At 34.7% G+C, this 12,378-nt stretch overlaps 1 protein-coding gene across 3 annotated transcripts; it reads right to left on the reverse strand.

Moving 5' to 3' along the window:
* Positions 1-1,816: 1,816 nt before the first annotated feature.
* Positions 1,817-8,246, reverse strand: LOC132154921 (alpha-tocopherol transfer protein-like). 3 transcript variants are annotated; one of them, XM_059563651.1, is made up of 5 exons: positions 7,892-8,243; positions 3,687-3,840; positions 3,411-3,604; positions 3,083-3,193; positions 1,817-2,995 (listed from the first exon to the last, which is right to left on the reverse strand). In XM_059563651.1, the coding sequence occupies exons 1-5, from the start codon at positions 7,991-7,993 to the stop codon at positions 2,786-2,788; spliced, it is 771 nt and encodes a 256-aa protein (XP_059419634.1). In that variant the 5' UTR covers positions 7,994-8,243; the 3' UTR covers positions 1,817-2,785. The 3 variants fall into 3 exon arrangements, with proteins under 3 accessions (XP_059419634.1, XP_059419633.1, XP_059419635.1); XM_059563650.1 differs by having other exon boundaries at positions 7,805-8,203; XM_059563652.1 differs by lacking the exons at positions 1,817-2,995; positions 3,083-3,193 and having other exon boundaries at positions 3,417-3,604; positions 3,691-3,840; positions 7,805-8,246.
* Positions 8,247-12,378: the final 4,132 nt, after the last annotated feature.

The raw sequence follows: 12,378 nt of genomic DNA on the forward strand, positions 1-12,378 counted from the left end.
TATATATACGAGTGTACTTGAACACATTTATTTGTAATTACAAGTTTTGTCAAAAAGCTTTTATTGAATTTGAACTATTCTAACCTCTGGCAATGCTGCCACACCACTTATGCATGTCAATCATAGTAACTGAAAGATAAGTAGATAAAAGATAAAGATAAAGCAAGATTAACTTTATTATGTATAATTAATTAGATCACTGTAACAATAAAACCTATTTTCTATCCTTTTTAACAACCATTAAGTGACAAAACAGTTGAGGATAGTTTGCCCCACGTTTTCTTGACAAAGATTAAAGTTAAAGATAATTATTATAACAGTAATTTACAGACTGGATTAAAGATTGCAGCTCTGTGTGCAAACTAACTATATTAACACATTTAGTCATTGTTACTCAAATATAAACATGCCACAATACTCTTCCTGTGTTAGCATGAGAAATTCTTAGATGGATGCTTGGGTTAGTGAGGTTTGGGAACCATTTGGGCTTCTCCTACCATTTGACATTATAATTCACAGTGTATATCTTTAGGATACATTTGCCTATACATTTTAAAGTGGTAGTTGCCACTATATAATGTTGCACAGTAGTGCTTTGTATAGTGTGGCATGCTGTAAAAAAAAATGTTCTAGTGTTTTTTTTGTTTGTTTGTTTTTACCAGCAGAGGGCGTGGAATAATTGCCTAAAATAAAACAAATATTTAAAACAGTTGAGTACATTTTTTTCAGGATTCTTTGAGGAATAGAAAGATCCAAAGATCAGCATTTATGTGAAATAAAAAGCTTTTGTAGCATAATAAACTGACTATACCATTCAAAAGCTTAGAGTCAGTATATTTTTATTTTTCGGAAATTATAGAAATACTTTCATTTAGCAATTTAAATTGATTGAAGGTGATGATAAATACATTTATAATTTTACAAAAGATTTCTATTTCAGATAAATGCTGTTCTTCTGAAAGTTCTATTCATCAAAGAAACGTAAAAAAAAATTCTAGATGTTTTCAGCATCATCATTATAATAAATGTGTTTTGAGCAGCGAATAAGAATATCAACATGTTTTCTGAAGGATCATGTGACTGGAGTAATGATCCTGAAAATGTAGCTTTGAAATAACAATGAATTACATTTTAATATATATTCAAATAGAAAACAGTTATTTTAAATACTAAAAATATTTCAAAATTTTACTGTTTTGCTGTACTTTGGAGCAAATAAACGCAGGCTTGGTGAACAAAAGTGACTTCATTAAAAGGAACTACACGTCCCCTACGTAATCTACGCCCCTGACCCAGTTGGATTGCAGGTAATTCTGAATAACAAAGATTTCAAAAATCAGTTGGGGAAAGAATTTCACACAATCAACTTTGCAATTGTTTTGCTTCCAAGTTTATTTTTAAGTTGCATATTGTTTATTAATATGTCTGTATATAACTTATTAACATAAAAAACAGAAACTATAGTCATAGTTTGATAATAAGGGAGGACAGCACAATAATGTAAAACAGTCATTTTCTTCTGTCTTAAGACACACTGTCTGACAGAAAGAATGCAACAAACTTAACTAATTTATATACATGGTTTCAGAAATTCACATTTAAGTAAAATCTGTAAACATGAAGAGCTCCAGTAAGGTCATTAGTCTCTGTTTATATTTGTTTAAGAGTCAGAGCAAAAGGCAGTAGACCAAAGTGCAATTTTGTAATCCCACTTGGTTTAGACTAAATGAGTACATGTCCTCATCTGTTTATTTATTTAAAATCCACCAAAGGCTAATAAATGCTGCAGTTTACAGTTAAATCACAGATCATTTGACTGAAGAGGAACAATATAATGAAGCAGTTCATGATAACTAATATCTAACTTCTAAAAGCACAGAGACTTATTTAACATCCTGAGTTATGTCCATTGTTATGAAAATACAACAATAAAGACAATTCACAAAGAAAAAGAAGAAAGGCACTTTGATATTTTGGTCACGCACAACATTGTACACTACTTGTGTTATTTACAAGTGACTGTGGAATCCTTCTAAAAAGTAAACACAAAATATGCTATCTGATGCTATATTGTAACTTCAGAGGTATATCAAGTACTCGCAGTGAATATCGGTGTGCTACAGAATTCAATAAAATCACATTATTCAAAAATATGACTTTTTTTTCAAGTCTGGAATATTAGGAGAGCTAGGCATACCATTTAAAAAGTTGCACTATTAATTAATGTACAACATGGAGAGAAAAAAGTACAAGTATAAGCATATATGTTTACACTAACATGCTTTACAATTTAAAGGAATGTTTCACCCCATAATTAAAATGTACTCACTCTCAGGCCATCCACAGGCACATTTGTTTAGAATTGTTTTGAACTTTTTTCACTTATAAACACAGCTTAATCTATTTCGCTCCTTATTCATATTAGATGCCTTTTCCCCTGGAGAAAGCAATATTGTGGATAGATTAAAATAATAATAATAATTTGTTACAAACATGCAGGTTTTTGCTTCATACGATGTTCTGGACTGGAGACACATGGATTACCAGTGGATTATTGTGATGTTTTCATCAGCTCTTTGAACTCTCATTCTGATGGCACCCATTCACTGTAGTGATGTACTGCTAAATTTCTCAGAATCTGTTCCAGTGGAGAATCTTAATTGTCCTGAGGGCAAGTGCATTTTAATTTTTGGGTGAATTTTCAGAGACTGTATGTAACCTGCCCCAGCGGAGTCTGTTACATCATTTAGCAAAGAGAACATGGTAAGAAATACCTTCATTGTAATCACTCACAGGCAGATGACTGAGAAGCATCTCCTCCACCTAAGTCTATAGAGAGCCTCTGAAGATAGTCTTCAGACTGCATGATGTACTCAGTCCAATCTTGGCACACTTCATCTATGATGGGTCCGGTTCCTCCATACTCCGGAGGGAGGATAGCTTTCGGAAAGTAATCACAGAGACTTTGGGCATATGAACTCCCGTGCATATGAATCTATAAATAAAAACCCACCACAGATACTAAATCTTTTAAAGTGAATACTCGTAAAATCACACATATATGTATTTAAATTGGACTAACCCGTTGTTTGATTTTGTCTGGAAGAAATGGACGGATCATAGCAAAGACGGGACGGAAAAAAATAGGCTCATTTATCAAATGGATGCCACGTACTTTCAAAGGAAAGGAGTCCTGCAAAATAGATTTGATATTTTGTTGAATTTTTTTTTCTATTATGTAATATTAAAACCTTGCTATAAGAGAAAGATAATCACAAAAAACTATACGAGACATTGATAAGCAAGTCTTAGAAGAGTAATTTAGGGGTGTTAAAGCCAGGTCTTCTACAGAAATCTCAATAAGTGACGTCTTATACATTTTTCATCAAAATAATTTAATGGATACCTACTGTAAGTACAGAAGATATCTTTTTTGCCAAAGAAGGATTTATCTGCAGGGCATGTGCAAAGCACCAGTCTTGGAGATCAAAAATTGCTTTGAGTCCATTTCTTTGAGTCTCCCATTCTTGAACAATCAACTCTGATGTAATGAGGCTTACACGGAAAACCTCATAAGCTGTGAATTCTTTGGGGTTCCACTGACCTGAAAACATTAGAGGTTTTGTGATATTCACCATTATAATGAACAAAACAACTTTTAAAAAATGGTTGGTCTATGTACTTGCCAACCCGATAAATTAGAACTCGACTTCCAGCATCATCTCGTGATCTCAAAACTCCATGGTAATTGTTTTGCAGAAGTCCAATGACGGATGATGGCCGCAGATCAGCTGTTATTTCTGGACATTCTTGTCTCAATTTATGATAGTTAATCAAAAGCTGTGAAAAAATTAATAAAATACAAAATCAGCGATATGTTAGTCTCAAGTTTTTTTTTAATTTAAGAATATTTTTGGGACAAAATCTTAATAACACATATCTTATGTTATGTTATATGTTGGTGGACCAGACATTTACATTCACATTAAATAAAAATGAAGAGGCAGAAAACTGCAGTAAATAGGTTACTCTAGGCCAGGGGTGTCAAGATCGATTCCTGGCAGGCCGGACTCCTGAACCAACCCTGCTCCAACACACATACAATGTAGTTTTCAAATAAGCTTGAATGACTTGATTAGTTGGATCAGATGTGTTTAATTAGGGTTGAATCTAAACTCTGCAGGGCTCCTGCCCTCCAGGGGCCAGTTGTTCAAAAGTAATCTGATCAGATTTTAGCCATCAGATTGGATAAAATCTTGAAAATGGGCTGTTCCAAAAAATAAAAAAAAATCTGAATCCGATCTGGTTTTGATCTGGAATCAATCCTCAGTTTGTGTTGTTCAAAACGTTTTAGTAAGATTTGGATCCACAAAAAAAAATAAAAAAATGATTATTCTGATCCCAGCATTACAGTGGATTTCAGGAACAAAATAAAATGTATTTAAACTGTAAAACTGATCCAAAAAAATACAACATTTGTAACATGTAATATAAACCTAACCAAACAGCTGTCAATATCAAACAAAGATATGAAATTAAATGTAAAGTTTTTTGTGTTTTTTTAATCACTGATTGTAAACTACAATCAGTAGTTACCTTGATGGATTTACTTTGATTCGGTTTGATCAAGATATCTTTAAAACTCAGAAAGCTGTTGGTGGGGGCCTGTGTATGGCTGTGAATAGCAGATGGGCTACAAATTTTACGCTGAGGGAAACCGTCTGCTCAAAACATTATGAAATCATGGTGGTTTCCTTCCGACCTCATTATCTTCCTCGAGAATTCAATCAATTAACAGTGATACTGGTGTACGTCCCGGGTCCTGATTTTATATTAGCTGCTGAATGCATTGCAGATATTTTTAATAATATTGTAAACAGAGTTGGAGATCAGCCGGTGTTTTTGCTTGGAGATTTCAATCGATGTGACATTGCTACACACTTGCCGCACCTGGAGCAATATGTCACTTGTGTTACTAGGCTGGAAAAAACATTGGACTTGTGCTATGGAAATATACCAAGTGCTTACATCTCCAAGGCACGTCCGCCTCTTGGTCGTTCCGATCATAATGCTGTTCTGCTTCTACCTCGATATAAGCAAACATTAAAAACTGAGAAAGTGCAAACTAGGTCTGTCCAGGTATGGGACTTTGAATCCACTGAAAAACTAAGAGGATGTTTTGAAGTAACAGATTGGGATGTATTTGTTAAGGATTGTGGAAATGATGTAGATATGCTTAATGCTTCCATATCTGGGTATGTAGATTTCTGTGTTGACAGTGTCATTCCTGTAAAAAATGTGAGGTGTTACCCTAACAATAAGCCTTGGGTTACAAAGGATCTGAAACATTTTTTAAATCTTAAAAAAATAGCTTTTTTAAATGGCGATAGATATGGTTTTAAGAAATTACAGAAAGATCTGAAGCTAAAAATTAAGCAGGCCAAACAGCAATATAAACGCGAGGTAAAGGAAAAGTTTACATTGGGGAATGCACGGATGGCATGGCAGGGCCTAAATACTATGATGGGAAGAAATCAGAAGCAACACAGCATCCAATGCCCTGATTCTGCCAGCTTTGCTACTGAACTGAATCAGTTTTAATGATGACTATTTAAATGAGCACTGGACTCCTATAGAGCACTCTGATTTTCTTCCCATAAGAATTGAGGAACAAAATGTGGGAAAGGTTTTAATGAAAGTCAAACCCCAAAAGGCATCAGGACCGGATGGAATAAAGGGCAAGGTACTGAGGGAATGTGCATCTCAGCTGAAGGGTGTGTTGACACAACTTTTTCAGCTGTCTCTTGATTTTAATGTTGTACGACGGGCATGGAAGGAAAGCACTATCATCCCGTTACCGAAAAAAGCTCATGCTAAGGCGCTTGAGGACTACAGACCAGTAGCTTTAACATCAGTGCTCTGCAAGTGCATGGAGAGAGTAGTTTGTCAGCAACTCTCCCAGGCAATGACCGATAAACTTGACCCTCTACAATTTGCTTATAGGGCTGGGCGCGGAGTTGAAGATGCCACCCTTACTTTGCTGGATAGGGCAGTAAAGCATTTGGACATGGCAAACTCGTACATTAGGATTTTATTTATGGACTTCTCATCTGCTTTTAATACAGTGAACATAAATACACTTTTGAGGCGTTTAGAGGAGCTTCATGTGCATCAGACCTTTATTTTATGGATTAACAATTTTTTACGGCACCGTCCCCAACACGTGATAGTAAATGGTAAAAAGTCAGAGAATGTAGTTTTAAAATCTGGTCTTCCACAGGGATGTGTTCTATCCCCGTTTCTTTTTTCTATCTATACAAATGAGATTACCTGTAATAATGAGAATTTGATGCTGATAAAATATGCAGATGATATGGCACTGGTGGGATATTTATTTTGATTTTGTCAACTCTATCATGGCCTGGATAAAGGAGAGTTTTCTCCAGCTTAATATTGACAAAACCAAAGAAATGTGCTCCGGGGTAATTAATGCACGCACATGTTTTAAACCCTTGATAATTAATGGAGAGGAAGTTGAGCAGGTGGGATCTTTTAAATATCTGGGTACAGAAATTGATTCCCAGTTTATTTTTGACAAACACTCAGAAAGTGTCTTTAAGAAAGCATATCAAAGCCTAGGCTTATTGAGGAAACTGAGGAGCTTTAATGTGGAAAAAGATATTCTGATTGTGGTGTATAAATCCCTTATTGAATCTGTGCTTACTTTCAACATTGTATCCTGGTACAACTTTCTTTCTGTTAAATGCAGAAATAGACTTTTAAGGATTATAAACACAGCTGGTAAAATTATTGGTGAGAAACAAGTAACCCTGTCTGATCTTTATATTGTGGCAGTAAAAAGGAAAGCATCTGCTATTGTGACAGACCCTACCCATCCTCTGCACAGCTCATTTTATTTACTTCCATCTGGTAGACGATTTAAAGTACCGTTGGCGAAAAAGGCCAAATATAAGAAGTCTTTTATCCCGACGGCTGTTGACATTTTAAATAGGAAATAGGGGAGGGGCTTATCTTAAATTGTGTGGTTGTCTATTGTATTTGTATTGTTGTTAGCTGTGTATTGATAGTTGTATATTGTTTGTTGAGCCTTTTGTCTAAAGACAATTTTCTACCCCTGTGGGGATAGACAATAAAGCTTTTGAATTGAATTGAATTGAATTGAATCCGAGATGGACCAGTGTAAATGCAACGCAAAACTAGAACAAAAACATTGGCATCTTTTTTCGTGTCATGTTTTTATTTATTTTTTTTATCAGCATGTTCCTTTAGGGGCTCCGTAGAACACTAGTAATGCAGATTTGGAAATCTGAAATAGCGTGTATCTGGTTCAGGGTGATCTAATCCAGTTTAGAAAAATAAACGGCACAAAAGTAATAGGGGTTTCCTGATCCTAGATATCAAAACATGGGATTTCCAAATCCAGATCATTCTAATCCAGAACTTTTTGAACAACTGGCACCAGGAATTGAGTGACACCCCTGATCTAGATTATAATGTACAGTTTAAATAAACTCAAGTACACAAACACAATATAAGGAAGAAAATAAGCAAACTATACTCATTAATCATAAATCCTACGTAAAAACAACAATTATAAAAACCAAAATTGCGATGATATGTTTGGGAAATGCATAATGCATTCTTTTCTTTCGCATTAATTGTGTCAATCGGTCTGTCGCCAGTAAATATAATTACTAATCAAATCACGTATCACCAACAGTATCACTATACTACAGAAATCACGCGTCATGGTTTACAAGTTAATATCAGTAGAGTAACAAACCTTGAGCGCCAGAGCCACATCAAAGTCTCTCGCCTGCAGGAACCGTATCAAAAAAGTTGCCGACAGATTCAAGTGTCGAATGCTTACTTCTGCTTTTTCTTTCAGTTCAGACAAATACGGAGCAATCCGAATAGAATCCACAGGTAAATTATTTAATTCTTCGACGTTGTCAGCTTCCTCAGACTTCATATCTACGCGAGTCGATCGAATGTCATGTTCTCTGAGCAGGGTGTTGCGTAAAAGGGGGCAGGGAATGAGCCCCTCACATCTCAGCTAATGACAGCTAATGTTTTTTTCAACTTTGTACAGGTCAAGTTTTGTCAAATATTAACCAAGAAATCTCTGTAGTCTGAATCGTCTCTCACCAGCTTAAACAGACACAAGACCCACGCCTTATTCAAAACTGAGATAAATTAACTAATAATATTGCTTTCCACTTCCAGCAATAAATATAGTGAATTGAACTAATAGTGGGGCATCTTGTCATACCGCATATTAGGCATATATTCGTCTATACCAGCAGTGTAGCGTATATATATATATATATATATATATATATATATATATATATATATATATATACACACACATACACACACACACATACAAATGAAGAAAAGTAGGGAGGGTTGCAACAAGATGCAGTTGAAACTTCCTTCAATCAATGAAGGACAATAATGACATTCATGCTGCACATGCTCAATTAGCCCCTCATCCGAAAAAAATAAATAACTAACAAATAAATAAATAACATTTTCAAGGTATAAATAATTATTTGTCATACTGTCTAAACTGTGTGTGGGAAGCTTGCAAAGTCATACCATTTTTATTTTAAGCTGGCATAGTAAGTTTTATCAGGTCAGTATAGTTGCAACATGTTGTTGTAACTGTCCCAACATGCTGTCCCTTATCACAACATTGATGTAAAGGGTTGTCATACCCATGTCATAACAAAATTGTAATTTTATGGATTAATAAAGAAACAATTTCAATGGTCTGGTATCTCCCCTTTTTAATTTAAGTAAATAGCTTTTTAAAAATCAGTCTTATTAAAGTCTGATAGCTAGATTAATTTCCTTGTCTCTTACCCTCTCTCTGTCACGTATAAGGTACATCACATGTACAAACAGACACACACAAATAATGACTTACCTGCCCATCCAGATACACACTTGGAATACTTTCCAACATTCACTTGAACACACACACACACACACGTTTACTTAGCTATCTAAATGGGGACATTCCATAGGCATAATGGTTTTTATACTGTGCAGGCCATATATTCTATCACCCTACACCTAAACCCCTTACAGAAAACGTTCAGCATTTAAAAAAAAAAAACTTTATTTACTTTATTTTTTAACCAGTTTTACACATGAGGATGTTCCCAAAGCGAGGTTTTGGGAGATTTTGTCAGGTTTAGCTCACTTTTGGGTACAAATTTGTCCCCAAAATATGGTTAAGTAGGTACACGCACACGTACACTTCACACCTGAATATCACTTGAACACGTACACACAAACAGAGTTCAGTTACATAAACATGGCCACTACATTAAGACTGTGTCTTAAGAACTAGTTTGACCAAGTAGCAGTTAGCCAAGAGATAATGAGCCTCATCGAGAGGCGAATCGCCGACGAACGGTGCTTTCACATCGAACCGATTGTTCTTCTGCTACTTCACGCCTGTACGCTAGGTGGCGCGTACCAACAATGCATTTTTCATCAGAAATGTCTCTCGTAAATGGATTTAGCATCATCTGCTGCTCAACATACAGCATTACATTAAGATAAACAAGGTTCTACACCAGAAACAATATATCTATAATGTTTACAAGAAAAGGCTACATCCTAAAACATAATTAGAAGTAGCCTACAATTAGCTTCAAGCTAACACTTGAAAATGTAAGTATTAATGTATTTGATTACCCACTTTAAACCATCTTCGAGTGCTTGTAATAACTTCCAACTGTGATTTATAGTTGATTTTGATTAATAAGCAGACGCATGCACTCTACTGGGTTTGTATAATAACACTAATATTTGTCATCATCTTTATTGCTATAAAAAATGCAACGAGCTGCATACAAAACACATACATAAAATATATTGGTCACAATCATGTGTCTATTTGCTTTCATATTTCATGTGAAGAAAAAGATGTGAATGGGCTCTGACTCATCACAATCACGCACGTGGAAGAATTTCGAAATTCAGTGGACAATTAAAGTTATTTTGTATAGAGCGCTTATTAGAAGACGTCTGTTCTCAAATACCTTCTTTTTCGCGCTCAGTGTGGCCACTAGGAACTAGTTTGACCGACGATTAGTTTACCAAGGCCTTTCTACACGGAGCACAAAAAAGCGAAATGAATATCTTACGCAATGACACGCTGGAATAAATAAATTTCTATGGATGCGAATGTTTTCAGTAAACATAACGTAATCATAGCAGCTCTCCATTTCATGTTTTGATGTTGAATGCGTTCTTCCCAAAGGTATTTCAAATATAATCACTAATGCCATCCAGCGACTTTTTTCTTGTTTGTTTGTTTGTTTGTATTGTTATTATATATATATATATATATATATATATATATATATATATATATATATAATAATATATATATATATATATATATATATTATATATATATATATATATATATATATATATACACACACACATATATATATATATATATATATATATATATATATATATATATATATATATATATATATATATATATATATATATATATATATATTAGTAGTAGTAGTAGTATTCATTTAAGGGTTATAATCAATCAATCAATCGTTTGGAACTTCATTTGTTGGCTAAACTCAAGGACGCAGGGTTTGAACATCTGGCTGCATGGTGACGTCACGCGCCTCCCTGCGCTCGGCGCAGTTTCCATATTTATTTTTTCCGTTGTCTCGTCATTTATTTGAAAGTCCGATTTAGTATTAAGCAGCAATCTGAACAGGTTTGCATGGCTTCGCGGAGGTATGTACATGAACTGCAAAATCTTAAAACAAACGTCGATAATAAGTCTTATTCACCTTTGTGGGATGATGCAGTGATGCGGGAATTAAAGCGGATGCTTCCTGCCGACAGCAGTGGGATTAAATATAAACATTATGAATAGGCTACTGCGTATTCTGGTACGATTTAATTAGCGAATATTTGGATCAATAATCCGTTTTACTTTTAATGCTTATATGAGGCATATATTTGGGGATTTATTTGCGTGTGTTGTCTAATGTTCGACGTTATTCTGTGTATTGCATGTCGAATAGGCCTAATTACCATCATGGTTATGTTTTTTGGTGTTTATAGGTTACAGGGATGGAAGGCTGCATTGGATGTGCAAGCATTCTGAATGCACTGCCCCCGGCTGTGTGCTTTGACCGTCAGAACACAGGTTTACAGTATGGCTCACCAGATAAGGAAACAGTCAGCGTTATTTAACCAGGATGAAATTCATAAATAAATAGGCCTTAAGTAAGGTTTTTGAAAATATTCACAAGTTGGCCGAATACGATTTGTGTGGCCTGCGGTGGATGGACCAAGTCATGATCTACGATGATTCAGATTTTCTTCAGGCCCAGATGAATCTCTCTTTGCACTTTAGGCTCTCGCTGTCCGTGTTCACAGTGGACCTTGATTTAATGTATTTCAATTAAGGCACGCGGTGAATGCCAAGAGCGAAGCCACATATCCTTCAACAAATGCCTGTTTATTACTAATCTAATGTTGTTTATTTAAATTTAGGCTGAAATGCATTTATATAATATTCATACACTCTTTCTATTTACAATAGCGTGTACGTTTCATTCAGTCAGACAGGTAGGTGAGAATACATGGTGACTGGAAAAAGCTTTTTAGTCGTCTCTGTTTGCATTAGCAAACTTTCTTTTACAAACTAGTTTGCCTACCACTATCAAGTGGACTAAATTTTGTGAAATTTCAAAAGAAAAAATAATTTTCATGCTGATTAGATCAATGAAACAAATCAATGAAAGGTGTGTATTTGTTTAACATTACGTTACTGATAGGATTATGTTTTCAATTGTATAATAATAAAATCATTTGAAAATGTGTCAAAATGTGAATTCTACAGTTTTCTTTTTTTTACTTGTGCATGGTTTTTTTGAGAGTGAATTGTTGCCCTATAAAGAATAAATAGTTTCAAGCTCCCTCAAGGTTATCGTTAGGTGGTGTTTTAAAAAAAATGTCATGTCAGCTACCTCAACTACAACATGATTCCAGAAAACAACTGGAAAACAAATAAAGTCTATGCATGAATATGAAAACAGAGAACTGTTTAAACTGAGTACTGGTTATATACCAAAACTGAGTAACTTAAATACAGAATACATTTTGGTTGTCAACTAATATGATCAGCTTCATTGGAGTTCTTATACAGGCTACTTATCCTTTACTGATGTGTGCAAAATTCTGCATTAAAGGAGTAATTTGTAAGCAATTCAGCATACACTAATTTCTGAGTTTGAAAGGACTTTTATGCTGCCTATTATTGGTTTTATTTGCATGACAACATCTACC

The sequence above is a fragment of the Carassius carassius genome, chromosome 12 (genome assembly GCF_963082965.1).
Source record: "Carassius carassius chromosome 12, fCarCar2.1, whole genome shotgun sequence".
NCBI lineage: Eukaryota > Metazoa > Chordata > Actinopteri > Cypriniformes > Cyprinidae > Carassius > Carassius carassius.

Bases quoted from the DNA above. Each gene is read 5' to 3' on its own strand.
- LOC132154921 (XM_059563650.1), bottom strand. From the start codon at position 7,993: ATGAAGTCTGAGGAAGCTGACAACGTCGAAGAATTAAATAATTTACCT. The intron at 3,194-3,410 runs GTAGGTATCCAT...TCTATTTTGCAG, and splicing joins AGATATCTTCTGTACTTACA to GACTCCTTTCCTTTGAAAGT. The intron at 2,996-3,082 runs GTTAGTCCAATT...TTTTATTTATAG, and splicing joins CAGACAAAATCAAACAACGG to ATTCATATGCACGGGAGTTC.